Genomic DNA, 20,353 nt, shown 5'->3' with positions numbered 1-20,353 from the left:
TCCCTATCCCTAAACGGTTGCGTAAGTGCACAAACAAGTAATGGATTCGTCCTTGGCGCACAAACCACCACAAGGTTAGTGGAGTGGAAAGTGGTTTTGTAGTCTTTGGGTAATGCTGACAAACAAAGGACAATTAAAAACGCCCTCCTTGGTGAAGGTCATGTCATGCAAATGTGCAAACAAGTACTGATGTTTCCCACCTAAACACACTATGCTTGAATACCACCGCAGCCTGTCATTTTGTTGTTTAATCTCATCAACGTGGAGGCTTGTTTGGAGCGTGTTCGGTGAGCAAAATAAACAGTTGGCGACGGACCATGTTGACACAACTCCTCTCCTGACCAGGACCCCAGCTGGCTCTGTGAAAAAGAATGCTACCTGGACATGCTGTCGTCCCCACAGCACACAGCAGAGGAGCTGCGTGTCCTGTGGCACAGGAAGAGGACGTGTGGTGACCCCTGTGGATGTCCCTGGGGACAGTAAGGTCTGGATCACACTCAACGTGCAGCACTGCATACCTCTGACATTTCGGCTTCTGCGCATTTTTCATCCCTCAAATTGTGATTCAGTTTAGTTGTGATTTAAATGGTCACACTGATAGACGCACTGTTAGTGTTTTTATGAATTATGATATCTGATACTTGACACAAACCTTTTCAAAAAGTAAAAGATGGCTTTTCTTTGCTTTTACCCTGTCATTGTTGTCCTGCCACCCAGTTGTCATTGTGCAAAATAGTGACCTTGCCTTATTGTATCTGTAATCGCAGCATAGATTCTCGGTGGACAAATCATTGTACAATTTGCAACACAGGCATTTGGAACTCGACTCCTTTGCAGGACATAAAGAAAACGTCAAAGAGATGAAAATGTTTCTTGTGTATTTTGGATGAAGTCACACATTGATATTCTTGTTAGAGCCACATTCACCTCGTATCATTTTAACTGCGTTCCAGCTCAGCAACTGTGAAGGTCCACGGTCAGCAAATGCGCCATTCTGCTACTGACGTCTATTTCTACATCTAAATTTCAGTGATTAGTTTTCGATGTTTCCCTAAAAATCTGCTCCTGCAATTAGGTTGACATTTCAACAAACTCATGTCCCTTGAGATTCACCCTCCTTCACAGTGCGATAACAAAGTCCCATCTGCATGCATTCTAGTCGCCTACTTAGTTAAAGACACACTCCACCCTTCCCCCGCCATCATTTTGTTTGTTGTCTTCTTGGTTAAATGAGAAGGGAACAAGGGAATAACATGCAGATGAAAGCTCTCATTTGTGCTTGAGTGCTGCTTCAGGAGATGAATTTATTTAATTTGCCTAAACTCCAGTGAACACTGATGTAAAAGGTTTAAATTACCAACACTCTCTTTCAATGTGTCCACCTACACGCTTCACTAATGTGTCTATTCACGAGTCTAATACAGCCTCTTTAGTTGTGCATTCCATCTCATGAATAGATATTTTTAAACGGCGTTACATTGAGTGTTGTTTACTGTGTGATGAACTGACTCATTTACGGGTGAAGGAGAGGCTCTGGAAGAAAAGAGTTCGACTGTGTGAAATAATGTTTCAAAGGGGAGCATTATCCAACAATCTCTTTTGTTCTCACACAGATCAATAATTGGGAGCCTCAACATGGCTGTGAAGTCCAATGATTCAAGTAGGAGAACCAAAAGAATTTATCAAAAAGAAGTAGCATGAATTAATATGTTAATACAGAATATCCATCCATCCCTTTTCCATACCGCTTATCCTCACTAGGGCCGCGGGCGTGCTGGAGCCTATCCCAGCTGACTTTGGGCGAGAGGCGGCGTACACCCCGAACTGGTCGCCAGCCAATCGCAGGGCACATTTAAACACACAAACATTGTGGGCAATATACAGTCTTCAAATAACCTACCACGCATGTTTTTGGAATGTGGGAAGAAACCGGAGTACCCGAGAAAACCCACGCAGGCACGGGGAGAACATGCAACCTCCACACAGGGGAGGCTGGATTTGAACCCAGGTCCTCAGAACTGTGAGGCAGATGTGCTAACCAGTTGTCCACCGTGCCGCCCTTAATTCAGAATATGAGACCCATAAATGGATACACGTACTGTATGTGAATTTGTCACTTTCCCTGTAAGTGTTAAGTGCCTGTGTAGCGGTTCCCTCACCAAAATTCCCACTCAGTGACGAGACTGTGAGTGTGAATGGTTGTCTTTATATATATATTCCCTGCGATAGACTGGTTACCAGTCCAGGGTGTACCTCACCCTCATCCATCCATGTATGGGACTCTGCAGGAGGAGGAGGAAATAATTTATTCATAACACCCGGCAACCAAAAGCAGCCTTTCTGACTGTTTATGACTCACAGGAATGAGGAGGTAATATTAGACACACAATCACAACTTTCATTCCCACTTAGAAGATAAGCATCTCCTCTCCATGCTGCCTCCAAACGTCTGCACATCACAGTAGCATTATGTGTGACGCAGCGCATCAGTTCACATGAAATATTCCAAAACAGACTTCAGTCCTTTTCAATGCCATGCTTCTCTCAAGTGAATCACGCTGTTTCGTAAGCCCCCTCGACTCCTACTGCTGTCATATGGCAGAGCTTCTACGACACAGTATGTGTGTGAGATAATTGCTTCAGTGAGTGACACATAAGAGGTTCACAAATGAATATACGTCTGCAATCATTCCCAACTCCACCACTTTTCCTGTATGATCACTGAAGGCTGAAAACAGTGAATACTTAATTATTCCTTCTTATCCCAAATGGGATGCGACGAGGCAGACTGGAGGCTTTGCAAACAAGTGAGTGCTGGTAAAAATATGCGCCAGCACATGTTGCTCTGGGTGCAATGACATGAATATTAAGTAGGCTTTTTAATGTCTATACATCAAGTGCGCTGGAGTGTTGTTACCTTGTGTCATTATAGCACGTTATCAAAACCAACAGCTGTCTTCTGAGTGACTTATCCTCAGTCATGCATTCAAAACACATTTACGTCATTAGGATCAATGATACGTGATCACTAAATTTTGTAGAATGCGTCGTAGTCACACGTGAAATACTGGCGGTAACATGCATCTGATTCACACTGTGGTTTTGCCACAAGTGAAAAAAGCGAGACACAGCAGCCTCACGGATTACACTTTTATAACACATCTTGTGTATTAAAAAGATCATAACTTTTCATCTGAAAGAGCTGTGGGTGCTAAAAATTATAATAATGACTGACTCACTCCACTACACCCCTGGATGGATGAATATTCCTATTCGGAATGTTGACTGTGACTATAGCGGTTCCACTGTAGTTGACATTATAGACCAGTTGAATGTATTCGGCATGTTGCCCTGTCATTTGTGCTACAAAAAAAAAGGGGGGGGGGGGTTCCTTCCTGTTGTTGTCATTAGAATATTTATGAAATCTCCAGACCCTGTCCTTAAAGCACAAACTGATGATACATAAACCAACTCTTGCGAGGAGTGGGTGGGTCTCGTGGGTTTATCGGTCCCCACACAAACGCCAGGATGCTTGTCTTTCAGTCTCTGGACTGGAGAGAATCAATCTCTGCATCCATATGAGAATAAATGTGATTCGTGTGAGGTTTTAATGAGCGATCGTGATGGACTTCTGCCGCCGCGTGTTACACGTTTGCATTTCGTCACACTTGCAAAAATAAAACAAATGCCATCTCTTTCACCTGTTTTTTTTTTTTTTTTTTTTTTTAAATGGACAGTCGAGAATTACTATGGGCGTACTTGGACAGCTCATCACTGAAGACGATGTCATTTGTCAATGTCAAGACATGAAACAGACAAAGGCATGGGTTGGATGTGTTCCCACAAAAGTTGCTCTATAAACACAGGTTTCAGACTCAAGGCCGGGGGACAGATCTGGCCCGTCACATCATTTTATGTGGCCCATGAAAGCAAATCATGTGGGTCAACTTCCATGATTCTTGCTAAATTCTGTACCACAATTTTAAATTTTCCTAAATAATAAATAATGTGGCGGCACGGTGGACGACTGATTAGAGCGTCAGCCTCACAGTTCTGAGGACCCAGGTTCAATCCCCGGTCCCGCATGTGTGGAGTTTGCATGTTCTCCCCGTGCCTGCGTGGGTTTTCTCCGGGCACTCCGGTTTCCTCCCACATCCCAAAAACATGCATAAAATTGGAGACTCTAAATTGCCCGTAGGTGTGAATGTGAGTGTGAATGGTTGTTTGTTTGTATGTGCCCTGCGATTGGCTGGCAACCAGTTCAGGGTGTACCCCGCCTCCTGCCCGATGACAGCTGGGATAGGCTCCAGCACGCCCACGACCCTAGTGAGGAGAAGCGGCTCAGAAAATGGATGGATGGATAAATAATGTTGAGATATTGCAATTTTTCCGCGATTGGCTGGCGACCGGTTCCGGGTGTACCCCGCCTCCCGCCCGAAGATAGCTGGGATAGGCTCCAGCAGCCCGCAGGCCTAGTGAGGATAAGCGGTAAAGAAAATGGATGAATGGATATTGCATTTTTTTGTTACCAAACACCTTTTATAGTAACTTGGACAGCAGTTGAACAAATATTATCCTTAACCTCTCATTTCAAAACGAGCTACCCATCAATTTGTTGTGTACATGTAATAATATGATGAAGTGATACAAATTTGTTTTTTTTGCATTCGTAACGGCCCGCTGAGGGAAACCGTAACTACAATGTGGCCCATGACAAAAATTAGTTTGACACCCATGCGTTATAAGTCATGTTCATAGCAGCCAGCCTGGGCAAGAGAATACACTCAAGATTATCTGATTTGGCTATTTCTCTGTTGGATGTAAAAATGAAACAAGACGTGTGTGCAGTGCAGCACCACATTTAATGCACAATATTAAGTGTAAAAGATGGCCAAACATAATTGTGAGCATGATGAAAAAAAATGTGGATACCAGCGGTGAGAGGGATGCCGTCAAGCTGAAGAAGTACCGGCTGGCCAAGCGGAATGCAGCTTTGGTGGTTGCTGAGGCAAAAACTCAGACATGGGAGGAGTTCAGTGAGGCCATGGAGAACAACTTCCGGATGGCTTCGAGGAAAATTCTGGTCCGCCATCCGGCATCTCAGGAGGGGAATGCAGTGCACCATCACGTATAGTGGGGGAGGAGACCCCGGGGACGACCCAGGACACGTTGGAGAGACTACATTGCTCGGCTGTCCTGGGAACACCTCGGGATCCCCCCTGAAGAGCAGAAGTCTGAGCTTCCCTGCTAAAGCTACTGGCCCCGCAACCCGACCACGGACAAGCGGAAGAAAATGGATGGATGCATGGACGTTACTTACTACACCCCTGTTCCTCTTGTCCGTTCTGTCCCCCAAAACCATTTTTTCTGGCTGTATATTCAATAAACATCAGAAAGAAAAATAATCAGGAGTATTTCAAACTCCCCTGTTGCACAGCAAAACTGTTCCAGCACAAAAGGCTTCCGATCCACCATTCTGTATGACCATGCAGCTGAACAGGACAGGTTAAAAAAAATATTAATACCAAAAAAAAAAGTGCTGCTTTTGCTTTCGGTGAGAATCAAGTGTGGTACAGTTTATTACAACCTGGACAGTCACATCATGATTTTAACGTTTTCAGAACATGGGCTGCTTTTGCGTCCACCAAGATAGGAGTGTGGTACCATTTATTACAACATGAAAAGTGGCATCATCATTTTAACACGCTTCCAGCACATCAAGGACAAAGGCAGGACGGAGCTGGTTTTATTTCCACCAGGAGTCTCGTATTCCAGTTTTGTGATAACTTTTTTTGGGATGTAAGGCGTGCAGCAGGGTGTCAGCGCAGCGAGTGACGAGGAGGAGGTCAGCGGTTGTGGCTGGTGTACTGCTCAGTGTTCGACTTCGTTTCAGCCTCTTGATGCATGCGGCTGAGGAGTTTGACCAGGCTTTCCAGCTGAGGGTTCCCGCCAAACTCCCTGATTAGACGGTAAGACTCTGCCTCCAGGTCCCGCAGCGTCTGACGGGTGTACGCGAACGAACCCACCTTCTCCAGGTAGTCCACGCAGTAGCGCTTGATGTCCAAGTTCTCGGTTCGCTGTCTGAGGATGTTCTGCACCTGGGTGCTCTCGGGACGTGACCAGATAGCGTGGATAGTGGGGAAAGAGAACTTGCCCTCTGTCAGGTCCTCGCAGAAGCTCTTGTTCTCACTGTACTCGCGCGAGCTCAGATTTGCGTAGTCGTCCCGGATCTGAAAGAAAAGGCCCAGCGTGTCCAGGAGGGGCTTCAGGTCTTGCTTCCAATCAGAAAAGAGCTGCATCAGTCCCACGGCCAGGCCAAAGAGACCCCCGGTTTTCTGCAGCACCATGTCGCGGTACTCCTGCTCCGTGGGACAGGTGTACGTGTCCCTCCAGTGGATGTCGAGGCCCTGGCCACGGTGCAGCTCCAGCAGCTGCCGGGTAAACACACGCACGGCTTCGGGGTTGTCCAGCGTCAATACCTTCTCCAAACCCAGGAAGTACACATAATTGGCAGAGTTGATGACCGAGGGAATGCCGTAGATGCTGTGGGCCACGGGGAAGCCTCGCCGCAGATTTGAGCTGTCCTCGATGTCGTCTATGAGCAAGCTAGCGTTGTGCAGCATCTCAGTCACTTCGATGATCACCTGAATTTGGAATTAAGCTCAGGTAAGTGAGTGACCTCTTAAAACAGTGTGACTAAATGTGTACAGGTATCTTGATGTATTACAGCTTGTATGCAGCAGAGGGCGCCATGTTTACATGCTCACAATCAAGGTCTGACATTTCATATAGTGACGTGATGAAACTACGACGCACACACTTTTGAAAATGAGACACCAGATGAATGGAGGACTAAATACCCATTCACCTCCTAAAAAGCACTGTACTTAGCATTAGAAAGCAAAACGTAGCAGAAAAATACTTTTTGGAAAAATACATAATAGATCCTTACATCCGGCATTTCCTTTTGGATCCACCACATACAGTTGTGCTCATAAGTCTACCCTGGCAAAATGTTTAAGATGCATCCTATTCTTTAAAAAAAAAAAAAAAAAAGAGAGTGATCAGGCAAAAGCACTTTTTTTTGCAGAAAAGCTTGTATTTCAGATGAAGCTGAAAGATTTTATATATCATATTTTATTTCTACCTGACTGTGGATTGTTATCAACAGAATTACTAATTTTCCACCTCTTTATTAGACTGAACAATACATATTGGAATTTTCAAATCATTATATCTTTTTGTATCCTTTTCCACATTTATAAAGTTCAACCTTTTCTCACAGGTTCTTTGACAGTTCTTTTGCTTTCTACATGCCTCTGTATCCAGCAAAGTCATTCATCTATGGATGAAATATGCTGGGGTCTCAAGAGTTTAAAAACTCATTTACTATTTATACAATCAGTCACAGGTCACAGACTCATAATTACAGGTGTGGAAACTTACCCTTAAAAGCCATTTGAACGCGTGTGTGTGTCAATGTGTGTATATTATCAGGCCAAACATTTAAGCGTATGACAACGTTTGAGGTTTGAAGGTAATTTGAGTGATTTCAGTTGTCATTATGATTAAAAAAATAATAAATAATGAGGACACCTTGCAGGGAAAAATATTCCCCCAAAAATGTTCAACCTAAATATTCATGACCTGTTTAATACCAAATTGATTAAGTATTTTTTGAGCATGCACTGCTTCCACTAACAACATTGCTGTGAACAAAGAAGACCTAGACAACAAAAGTACTGTCAGTATTGCCAACTTAGCCATTTAGTTCGACCCTTTGAGCTGATTCCTGCAAAGAAACACACAACATGAGTGGAACCATTTTCAGATCATATTTATATAGTTCATTGCAAAAGCAGTGGTGTATCAACATCTTGGAAACTTTTAACCCAAGTCGTGCTTCCAAAATGCATATATTTTGTCAATGTCGTCTTGCCTTACGTTTATACAAAAAAAGAGTGTGAGAGCTTGAAATGCTGTATACATGCAGGGATGGCAGATTTGTGTAATATGTCAAAAGCATATCGGCGCTTTTAATTTAATTCTGCCTTGGTAATCAAACATATGAGGACAACTGTGTGTTTTCTCATTTACTAAATAAAAGTAGGTGTGTGAATTTCAAAATAAGAGCAAGTAAATAAGCATTACATGTTCAAATAAAGTGCTTAAATTCAGAATAATTCTTTGAAAAATAACTAACAAAATACAGATAATACTTCTGTTGTTATGTTTTGATCATATGGGTAGAAGCAAGATCATGCATTTTAAAAATGCATTATACATAGGTAGAAGGGTTTTCCAGAATTTTGAGGTCAACTTTGGGGGTACGCATTATACACGAGAAGTTACAGTATGCCTACTTTGCAGACCACAGTTTGAGAACCGCTTCTCGAGGAAAACTTAAGACTGAGCATATATAATTGTGAATCACACTACTGGTGCAATCCTTGAGTGACAGTCTGTTCTTTTCAATTAGAAAAGTGACAATCATGTCGCTGCTCATTGTAACAGAATTTCCAGCACACACAAGCTGTAAATACCACCTATACTGCCCCAGCAAACCTAAAATTCACATCAATAACGGCTCAAAGATTACATAAGCGACACCAACAATTGCTATAGAATGTGTTTCGTCAGACTGCCAGTACCACAAGTTTTCATTGATCAGCGCCACACTTTACTGACTGTGGAAGTCACAGTTTGCCAAAGCCACAAACAGTGAAATATTAACAATGCAGACATGTCTTCATCACAAACAAGTGCATTCAGCGCAATATACTGAGGGGCATTCAGTTGTAAGCAAGCTGTCTTTTACTCATTTAGGGAGGATGCACAAGCACAGTTGTGCCAAACAAGGCAGGGGATGGAACAGATGATGCCTCATGCGTCTGACTGAGTTACTCCAAGTGCATCACACTAAAATACAGTACAGGAAGTCCTTGTTTGTTTCCTCCAGCTGCGATGTATCCCAAATTTCTACGCAAATAGGCCATGAACATAAAACAATCAAATGCAAAAACACTACTTACAGCAGTAACTGAGGATGCCGCCTTGTGCCGCATGACGACATGCTCTTACGTTGCTACCCAAACTACTTTATTGCATTGTGTGGGTGTATATTTTGTACATTACCGACAATGATTAAATGACTGACCAATCGAATGGGTTAAGGTCTGTGTATCTGACCAGACCATTTTCTGTGAAAGAATAACCGTTTGGTCCATTTCAGGACCCACTGCAATATAATCTGACTCAAGTCAAGTGGAACTTGCAATGTTCCGCTTGACTAAGTGAAAATTGATATTTTTTGTTATTGAACCATCCAGCATTCATGAGTAGCCACAAGTTATGTGACTTCCATCCAGTTCTTTGTAATGTCTGTGACTGCATTTGTCACTAAGCTTGAGGCAGCAGGAAAAGTCAGAAATGACATTTAAAGAGAGTATAACAATGTACAGAGCTCAACATTAATGAGTAACATCCATTTCTCATCTCATTGAGCACAAGAACAATTTCGATGATGAGACTCACCTGTGGGTAAAGTCTTGTGAATCAGATGTTTTAAACTAAAATTTAGCTTTACTCCACTTAAAAAGGTAGAGTTTGCAATTTTCAAACTGCTAACAATATTTTAACGTTTTTTTTGTGCTAGAGTTGAATGTAGCCTCCCTCTTCTCTCATTTTAATAATATTATACATTAGGTCATACAGAAAGTTATGAAATACAGTCATGCTCACAATCACTGGCACCCATGAAGTTTGAGTACTAAATGTGGAATACCTCCTGAAGAAAATGAAGGCTGTCATCGCTGCCAAAGGGTGTGCAACCAAATATTGAGGGGAGCCAATATTCCTGCACATTCTGTTTTCAGTTTTTGTTTTCCTTTGAAATTGCAATATCTAACTTGAAAAAAACAAAACTATTTTCTTTGTGAAATTACTCTGGACCTCCAATTAATCCTGATGATATAAGTTTGGTACATTTCCATTTATTTCTGAAGATATTGTACAGGGTATGCAAAAAATGAAGGGGTGCCACCAATGGTGAGCAGGACTGTATGACTTTTTTTAAACAGCAAAATCTACCTTTAATTGATGTTTGCTCATTTTTGCAACATTACTTACATGATTTACATTTTAGTGTGTGCACATTGACAAATCTCATTTCCATCCAATGACCCATATTTGTGTGAGTATTTGGTAGTGTAGTATGCCATAGAAAATCTTGATTCTGAAATGAATGGTTATCTAACAAATCTGTTCCAGTGTATTCATTTGTAGAGCACTGTACATGTCTATTCAAATACAGTATATTTTAGGGATCGTTAATTAAAATTTGGAGGGGTCCAGTTGCAAGGGCTTTCTCAGGGCAAAGTTCCAGACAAAATGTTTTGATTGGCATAGACGACGTATCAATCAGTTTTCTGTACCGCTTAATGTCACTAGGCAGTCTATCCCAGCTGACTTTGGTTAAGAGGCGGGTTACACCCTGAACCAATTGCCAGCTAATTGCAGGACACATATAGGCAAACAACCATTCACACTCACATCCAAACCAAAGGACCATTTTGTGTTTTCAATTAACCGATCATGCATGTTTTTGGAATGTGGGAGGAAACGAGTACCTGGAAAAAACACACTCAGGCAAGCATGAACATGCAAACTACAGACAGGAAGGCCTGAGCCCTAATTTGAAACTCCAACCCTAGAACTGTGAAGCAGATGTTAACCAGTCAATCACCATTCCAGCGCGTAACTAACCCATCGAAAATATCGAAATGGCATGAGGCACATTTGTGGTTTTGCAACTACAATGGTTTGTTTTCCATGAAAAAACTACTATCTGCCTGTGACATAAATTAAACTATTTTGATCCTATTAAAGGACAACAATGTGTGATCGTGAATAAATGTATTACAAAAAAAAAACCTCCCAAAAAATCCAGAAATGCAAAGTGCTTTTTAAACAGTTCTTAACTCAAAACAGTTCACATTAAAAAAACAAAACAAAGAACACCTATAACTTAAATATCTAATAAACAGGTACAAACACCTCAGGTCTACATTTCAGTACAAATCATATTGTGATACTTGCAACTCAAAAAAGACTGGGAAACAATTTGAAGTTAAGCACCACAGGCATTAAGCCCACAGCCCAAACTTCAAGTAACACTGAACAGGCAAATTAAGCCTAACTTTTAAGTAAATCAAAACAGTTCGATGCACATGTCAAGTAAAAAAGTTATTTTGTTTACCTTCGAGTAATGTTTCGGACATGACCGAAACGTCACTAAATGCTCATTTACGTTGCCGCTAAGTCTACACTATCTGTAGGGAACATTCATTTGCTCTTCAGTCGTCTAACTCTGCTGAATTGAGCTCAGTTCAGTTAGTTTGCATGTCCTGGCCTCAGAATACCGGAGCATATGAGAGACATATGAGGCGATGGTTTTGAGCCGGCTTCCGTCAGAATGGAAAAGTACTAGTCCGTCCATTCATTCTTAAAAACAGTTTTCTGAGGCAGTTTTCCGAAGTTTGAAACAAGCTGTTTCTTCCTCTGCAAATCTGTTCCTGTAAACAAACTGTTTGATTGGCTCATTATGGTCACATGATCACAAAAGGACCTACCATAATGCTGCATATATCTTTTATGACAGCGGGTTGTGGGAGAAAAAACATGCTGTGTGATGACACACATACCATAATTTATTGTGCATAATGTGCATTCCCCCCCCCCCCAAACAATTGTCAAAAGTCAATAGTGTGCATTATACATAGATATAGGGGAAAATGAAAAAAAAAAAACAACCTCATTTTATAAACTGTATGCCGCCATCTAGAGGTTATGAAAAAGCTGTACACTTTCATTCTAGTGTGGCACCACCACCTAGAGGTTATGAAAAAGATGTAGCCTACACTTTCATTCCAATATGACAGGGGTACATATGACTGCATATAATTACAGTTGTGCTCATAAGTTTACATACCCATACATAAATACGACTGTACAACAACCAACGGCAATTGACTGTGGGTCTGCATGAGACCTGGTCCGCGCGCCGCCAATTGAAAAGGTCCAGTTTATATGAATACTAACCATTCTACACATTACTAGAGAAATAAAACCAAGGGAAGGAGTATAATGGGAAAGTCTCAGCATGTGCTGTACAGAGACACATACTACACATTATGTACTGGAAAAGTCCAAACAAATGACACAGTACACCAATGTCACTCCCGCCATCTATCTGAAGACCCACTTGTTTCCATGGCGGCGACTTCTTGGCAGCAGAGCGCTAATGATGCTGAGAGGAGTGCTCTCAGTCTACATGATGGGTTCAGCATGAGTTTACAGAGCGCCACGGAAAGAGGGGGAGGGGTCATGCTGTGGCACAATTCACCGCATTTGGAATTAGAAGGCTTGTGACAGAGGACTACAGTCAGATTTGTTTATAATATGAACATGTCGAGGTCACTTAGAGTCCAAACAGAAAAGGCAGTCAGAGTATGACATGGAACACATTTAGTCAGATAAGAGGCAACGTGTAAAATGCGATGTGGGATGTAGGGTTTTCCTCCCTAATGATGTTGTCAACACTCACCATGGGATATAAATGTACACTGGAACCTCTAATGTTGAATGTCCAATTAAAAAATAGACGTTTTGAATTGAAGTCACGCGAGACTTGAACAAATCTGGCAAGACTTCAGCGCAGCTTCTTTCTTTGGCATATGTTTTTTTGTCACGTCACTACAGAACTCAAAGAGAAAAAGTATGATGACCCTAGGACTGCAAGTGGAATGTGTTACTAAGTTATACACGTGTCTGTGCTGGCTGCGCAATACAGTACACTATGGCGAAAGGGACATGTCAATATCAATAATGTAAGGGAGACCAGAGTCCACTGTTTAGTCTTTATGTGACGAGATTCCTCTCCCCCACAAGTCATAATTACAAATCCACATTATTAGACGGCATTTAACATAATTTCTTCATTTATATGACCATTAAAGGGGAGTTAGCAAAAAACATTTTTTTGGGTCATATTTGTTAAAACCTCTAATTTGTTGTGCAAGAAACTACCGCACCTCAGCAAAACTTTCAAGATCACATGCATTTAGGAATGACCATGTTCGAGAATGGCGCTCGTGCACGTGAGTGAGGGGTGTTGCTTTGGTCAGAAACGCACGGGGGACTCATTAGTGAAGTAAGTGCGATTCAAATCTTGCTAGCAGTTTTAACACTGCAAAGTCCCCCTTTAATAATGTTAACTTCGATACATGAAGTTGATGCACCTACATCAATCTCCCCTTAAATGCATGCATCCACGGCATATCTTTTTACATGTGTACAAAAAATTATGTCAAACTATTATTCAGTTTCTATTGCCCATATTTATTCATTCATTCATTTTCCGTACTGCTTACCCTCACTTGGGTCGCGGGCGTGCTGGAGCCTATTCCAGCTATCTTCGGGCGAGAGGCAGGGTACACCCTAAACTGGTCGCCAGCCAATCGCAGGGCAGTTTTAATCAATGCCCATATTTAATATACGGGAAATTGTTTTAAATCTGAGAAAGTCTTAGGCTGACAGATAATGTTTGATCTATGAGGGATCTATTTAGTCACTGCAAAGCTTGTGGCATAATGGTTGTGCTAAATTAAAACTAATGAATTCTAAATCGCTCATCCAAATGAACTTTGACTGAAGAAAAACAGAAGTGACAGATTGACTTGAACCCCTTAAGAACACATTGAATTCCCAATAATTCATCATGTAAAATTAATTCACAAAGTACTGTATATAGAAACATGAAATAAATGAATTTTATGTAAAGTAAAACTAAAAGTAACATTTCCATTGTGGGTGGGATTATAATTGATTAACCACCAATTGTTGACAATTGAATCACATGACCACCAACAGAAACGCTAAATAAACTCTGATATATAGCAGTAGTAGTAGTTTGTGCTCTAAAGGAGAGGAGCACAATGTCAGCTCTGTGAAGTTTAACTACAGCCACCATGACATCTGCTACTGTAACAAATCAGAATCAGAAGCATCTTTATTTGCCAAGTATGTCCAAAAAACAATCAAGGAATTTGTTTTCAACTTTTGCACTAGTAGCATTGGTGCCACCAACTTGGTTGCACCAGCACATGATTTGGTCGCACCCTTTTTTGAGGAGGTACAGCATGACCATCACAACCATAGTTTCGTATGAAATAAAGATTGACACTTACTCGAGGTAAGCTGTTTGCAAAATATTTTACTGTGAACAAGAAGTTTGTCTGCTGCAAGCAGAGGCAGACAGAACAGGCCAATTCATTTAAAAAACAAAACAAAACAAAGGCTTTACTTTTATATGATCATTTGTTCGAACGGCCAGCTCTTATAGTCAGGGCTCTTAACCCTCACCCCCTGGGAAAACCACTTAATTGTGAGCATTACCACAACCAGACGACTGACCTATGTACATTTAAAAACAATTGAATAAGTGTACTACCACCATATAAAAATATTGTTTATGATTAGATAGATTGGGTAGATTTTCTAGCTAACCGTTACACATGCCTCTCTGTTTGTTATAACGAGTGAAAGGCAGGCAATCTTTGTAGTTAGCGGTATAGCCCCCCCACCCCCATATGCACGCACACACACACACACACACACCCTCATACTTGTCAAGCAATCATATTTGACGGATCATATTTGGGGAAACAACTTTTGTTTTTATTCCCGTGACAAATGTAGCAGCTGATGATAATGTTGCGTGTAAAAAGAAAAGCTGTGGATGAGTTGCGGCAGGAGGATTTTACTGGCTTACCGGACTTTACAAGGCAGGTCCGGGCTAAGTAGCTTTCTCACCAGGAGTCCAGATGCGTTGACAGCTCACACTTGTCATTTAAAATGAATAAATAGCGAGCAGGGTCAATATAGGTACGTGGTGGCATACTGGCCTGTCTGTGATGCGCATATGTGGGGCGTGTATATGCCACGATGCTGTGGATAATAGCATGTGTCCTATCTGGAGGAAGCAGTCAATTATGTTGCAGCAGACAGCCAATCATATTGCAGCAGGTCGCTTTTAACTTAAATGGAATTCATAACAACAATGAAGACGGCGCTCTCTCTCACCAGGAGGAGATTGCCACTGAAGAAAAGGGTACTTTCAAACATTAAAACATGCACTCGTGCAAGTGCGACAAGATAAACTGCACAAGCTGGAAAAAAAGGTCGCAGTCTCGAGCCCTATTGTTAAAGGACTGATTTGTACCATGTCAGTCAGCTGTTAATTAAGACCTCACACTGCTTTGATGCTTTAGCTGGTAGCCTGTATCAGGTTACAGAAGACAATAATCCCAAATATTGACATTGTGGCTCCAACTCCAGCAACCTAGCTGCTGCAGTTGTCCAAAAAAAAACACCCACTACACCGCCTCTGAGCAATAAAGGGTGGAGGAAATCTGACTTTGCCGGATGTTTGTGACATGTGAAGCACTTGGTTGCCAATCTAACCTCTTATGCTATCAGTTTAACATATCATGCTGTGCACTATGTAATGAGTTGGAGTTGCGTTTCTTTCCCAGGTTCGGCGATGTATCAAACAACTGCTACTTGTTCTAAAGAAATGCCTCTCATGTCAACAGGTTTGCACTCTAAATTATGGCCGAGATGAGGTTTATGACCAAATATAATCTACTGTTTCTTAATTGTGCAACTGCACCATCTGCGTTGCTGCTCATTGTCACTGACCGATGCAGGCTATAAATACTGTGTGTATGCGTCTGGGTTTGCGGTAGTGAGCAAATGGTGCACTTTTGTACTGCTGACATTACAGATGCAAATGGTTAAAAAAACAATATTTCTCCTTTGTGTAAGGACCTTAATTCAGTGGTTCTCAACTGTTGTCACCCTAGGACCCTCATTTTTTTTATTGTTGCTATGTCCCGAACAACTTTTACAGATGTTAAGAACAATAAAGAAGAAGAAGAATCATCATCTTTTATTGCCATGAACATGCATGCATGCACACGAAATTTGTTCTCTGCATTTAACCCATCACAGTGAACACATACACATTAGTGGAACAAGAACGTACATTGTTCAAAAATAGTCTAAAAACATCCATCCATCCATTCTCTTAACCCTTTATCCTCACTAAGGTCACGGGTGCTGGCACCTATCTCAGCAGACTCCACGCAAGAGGCGGGGTATACCCTGAACTGGTTGCCAGCCAATCACAGGGCACAAACAACCAACAACCCTTTGTACTCACATTCACACCTATGGGACAATTTAAGAGTCTTCAATTAACCTCCCATGCATGTTTTCGGAATGTGGGAGGAAACTGGATTACCTGGAGAAAACACACGCAGGCACGGGGAGAACATGCAAACTCCACACAGAGAGGCCGGAATGGAACCCAGGACCTCAGAACTGTGAGGCCGATGTGCTAACCAGTCGGCCACCACCCTTTAAAAACATACAGTATGAATATCATATTTTTAAAAATAACTACTCATGCTTACATGTTTAAAGTGCCTTTCAGGGCACCTTATTAAGAAACTGACCAAAAACATAAAACTGCATGCCCAAAAATTATATCTTGGCAATGATCTCATCTTTTTATGAAAGTGCAACATAAATAGTTTGTCTTCTATGAAAAATGCCAGACCAAAGCAACTGTAAAAGTTTTAACAGTCTGAATTATGCTATAAATGTTTTACTATCTGTCCACAACCCCACCGAAATGGCTACACGCGACCCACTTTTGGGTCCAGACTCACCAGTTGAGTTTAACTGCTTTAACTCATTCAAGACACATTGGAAACATAGGAACTTGGGAGTATAGGACAGCAATGTGTGTCTGTCCTTATTAAGTAAGTTTTTCAGCTTGATTGAACTTTTTATGTATACTAACTTCTATAACCACGATTACTTTTATGTTGTAGTTGCTGTATATTCAGTGGTATTGAAGACGATAAAATACATGCATAGTACTGTGTTCATTTTAGGGTTAATATATATAATTTTTGCCTATTTAAAACGTCGATTGGGCAATTACTGTAGACATTTTGTTTCAATTTCTCACCTGTAGTTTGTCCTCTGGTACATTAAGCCAGTGGTTGAATGCTTGGGCAAGTTTTGTCCTCACTTGTTTTCCTGAGGAGACAATGATTAAAAGTGGATTGATTACTTGAATCTATTTGATGTGATGCCATAAAGGGAATTCACAATCAGCGAAATCAGAAAACGGGGGTGTAACACAAATATGTGGGTGGTGTTGATCTTACAATCTGTACTTGTATTGATTAGTATGTGTTGTACATTAGCCCAGTGATCTTAATTGCATGCATTGAGTACTTCAAATGAAACATTAACTGGTAGGTGGTCCCAGCAGGACTCCCCAAAAATCAATGTCGGAAGGAATAATTTTGTACAGAATTTATATTACTGAACATGATGTTCCAGTGCTCCATTTATAAATTAGAAGGTTCCAACACACAGTGACGGTGGTGTTTAGACTTTACACTGATCTTATCGGTCTGATTGGTATCGGCCGATAATTAGCATTTTAGGCTGATTGGCTTTAATGTCATAATTCGCCGATCAGATCAATGACCGCAAAAGACATTCACGCCGCACTGCCATTGTATACGGTATATTTGAATCCAAAATCTAGTTTATTTTTAGCCTTGTCGTGTGTCTTTTGAGGTAGTACTGTAAATATCTGACCGCCAATAAAGTTTTTTTTTTTTTTTTTTTTTTAAAACGTCGGCGGTCTGAGACAGACACGTAATGCGTGGACCAGACTACAAGACAAATTTGGTCTTTCACGATTACAGACTACTGCAATAAAATCTTGTATTCTGATACCACCACATCCCGTCTTTTACGATCACTGGGCTTGTCAACTCAAATGCGACCGGATACACGTTACCACAGCCACAACAACAATCGATCGCGTCTGTGTATTATAAAAACTAAATGGGGAAAAACGTGTGTTGGTGGTCACCGGTGCTTGGGAGACGACTTTAATCTAAGGTGTGCTTGAGATATGTTCACGTACTTTTAATACGATACGGCTTGCAAGCAGGCAACAAAACGTAATGTAGCCTAGCATGCTAGTGCTAGCACTAACGGTTGTGCGTAAACATGCTGCCGTTCTGTTGAATCATGCTCTAAAGTTTCGGTGTGGGTGAAGTAATTTAATTACAATAAATTAATTTAATTACAGTACGTTAGCACCCGTTATTTCTGTCATGCAGGTTTGACCTGACTGATTAGAATACATGACCTGACTAGAGCAGTGATTTCCAACCTTTATGGAGCCAATTAACATATTTTACAATTGAAAAATCTCACGGCACACCGACAAACAAAAATGTCACAAAAACTGGATACATCAATTACTGTATGTACTTCCTGCCATCTAATAGAAGAGGATTTATTTGTTCTGTCTGTCACTATGCCTCACTGGCATAAATAGAGGAACGAAGATAAATGAACAAGTCATTTAAATAGACACATTGCCCCATCTTGTGATCGGATCAGTGATGAGTTATCGTTTTTTTTTTTTTTTTTTTTTTAAACTGCTGATCGGCCCCAAAAATCCTGATAATCTAAAGCCTAGTAGTGTTACTTAAAGTTGGACAGGAACTCACCTGGCAGTTGCAACAAGTATTTGTATGGCTCCAGGAGAATTCGCTCTGAGGCTGCTTCTAGCTCACCGTCCATCACTTCAAACACTATTTGAACTATTTTTGTAGAAGAAAATTTTTCATGAAACTGTGGGGAAAAAAACAACTTTAGAATTTGCATTAACCTGAATGATTACAGAAAGTACGCTTGTAGAGCATATTTAAGACTTTATAGTGTAATGATTACACATCAGGTGTTTATTTATTTATTTTTGTTAATCATGACACACATCATCAGTCTTGAGAATGTTGATCTACAAAAACATATCTACATTTTTAATACAGCTTGCTGCAAAAACAAACAAAACTGTTCAAGCGATGAAAAGATTTGTTATAATTTCATATTTACACTCAGAACACTTTTAAGCAGCTCCAAGACAGGAACGTTTTTCATTCATTTGTTTTTGAAAAAACATCTCTTTTAAAATACTGCCACAACAGGCAGCATTTGAAAAGACATGTTTGTGAATGGAAGAATACATCGAAGAATTACAATGGATGGATACTAAGAGTTTGCATGTTCTCTCCGTGGCTGCGTGGGTTTTTCTCCGGGCACTCCGGTTTCCTCCCACATCCCAAAAACATGCATGGTAGGTTAATTGACAACTCTAAATTGCCCGGAGGTGTGAATGTGAGTGCGAATGGTTGTTAGTTTGTATGTGCCCTGCGATTGGCTGGCAACCAGTTGAGGGCGTACCCCGCTGCCTGCCCGATAGCTGGGATAGGCTCCAGCAGGCCTCGTGAGGAGAAGCGGCTCAGAAAATGGATGGATGGATGACTGGATGCGTTGAGTCAATCAGAAAAGATGCATTAAGAATAAAAGCAGCGATTGAGCCGTACTGTGGTTCAATCGCATGAAACAATTTGCAAAACATTTTAAACCTCAAACGACTTTATAACGAAAACTGCAGCCTTTAAAAAAAAAAAACAACAACTAAACAAAATAGAATTAATGGGTAATAGTTGCCATGTCATTCTATTTGGTAGTATGCACTAATCATCAGTGGATGATCAAAGGCCATGATAAAGATCCGCCAATATAATAGACAACTTTTTCCAAGTATAAAAGTTACTTAGAGAACAACAAGATGGATTGAATGTTATGCATCCATCCATTTCTGTACCTGTGTATTCAGAAGCCTTTATCATTCAAGAGCACAGAAAGTACTGTTAGAACACATTTCCGACTGACAATTCATATACAGTATTAATTTTCTACGCCATATACTCAATTTCTATTGTCGCGGGTGAGCTGGAGACTACTGAAAAGTAATCACTGCAATTTCAAATACACGAAGTGGAATCAAGTTGTCTTCAGCTCTACCTACCTTGGTTGTCTCCGTTTAGAATGGTGTCTGGCCGGTCCTGTTAGCCACGCGGCTAGTTGATTTGCGTTAGCATGCTAAAGCAAACGAGCCGTCAACGCATTTGTTTCAGCGATGCTTTGGTATAATAGGACATAAACGACGAAATTGACAAATTCGGTAGGCTATATCAGTGTAGTAAACCAGTTTTACAAGCCAACTCATAGGATGTTGTGTTATGCTAGTTCCACAAATGGGAAGCTACATTTCATGTCAGGAAAAGTTAGCTTAGTCGAGCTACATTTACTGAGCTCAGTGTGTGTTGTAACGTGTAAAACAACA

At 41.1% G+C, this 20,353-nt stretch overlaps 2 protein-coding genes across 5 annotated transcripts in view; one reads left to right on the top strand and one right to left on the bottom strand.

The window, feature by feature from the left end:
• The window catches only part of b3galnt2 (beta-1,3-N-acetylgalactosaminyltransferase 2), a 15,187-nt gene extending 9,821 nt beyond the window's left edge, over positions 1-5,366 (top strand). The window contains exons 12-13 of one of the 3 annotated variants that reach the window (XM_061690666.1): positions 346-484; positions 4,936-5,366. In XM_061690666.1, coding sequence (XP_061546650.1) covers positions 346-483 — 138 coding nt within the window. In that variant the 3' untranslated portion in view covers position 484; positions 4,936-5,366. The other 2 variants (XM_061690665.1, XM_061690667.1) reach the window with 2 other exon arrangements.
• On the bottom strand, positions 4,719-20,353 carry ggps1 (geranylgeranyl diphosphate synthase 1). 2 transcript variants are annotated; one of them, XM_061690668.1, is made up of 4 exons: positions 20,036-20,353; positions 18,672-18,795; positions 17,099-17,169; positions 4,719-6,644 (listed from the first exon to the last, which is right to left on the bottom strand). In XM_061690668.1, exons 2-4 carry the CDS (start codon positions 18,742-18,744, stop codon positions 5,847-5,849), a joined length of 942 nt encoding a protein of 313 aa, XP_061546652.1. In that variant the 5' UTR covers positions 18,745-18,795; positions 20,036-20,353; the 3' UTR covers positions 4,719-5,846. The 2 variants fall into 2 exon arrangements, with proteins under 2 accessions (XP_061546652.1, XP_061546653.1); XM_061690669.1 differs by lacking the exons at positions 17,099-17,169; positions 18,672-18,795; positions 20,036-20,353 and adding an exon at positions 6,953-7,027.

Source organism: Phycodurus eques, chromosome 11, assembly GCF_024500275.1.
Source record: "Phycodurus eques isolate BA_2022a chromosome 11, UOR_Pequ_1.1, whole genome shotgun sequence".
NCBI lineage: Eukaryota > Metazoa > Chordata > Actinopteri > Syngnathiformes > Syngnathidae > Phycodurus > Phycodurus eques.
The sequence above is the reverse complement of the archived record's forward strand: the minus strand, read 5'-3'. Positions and strand labels throughout refer to the sequence as shown.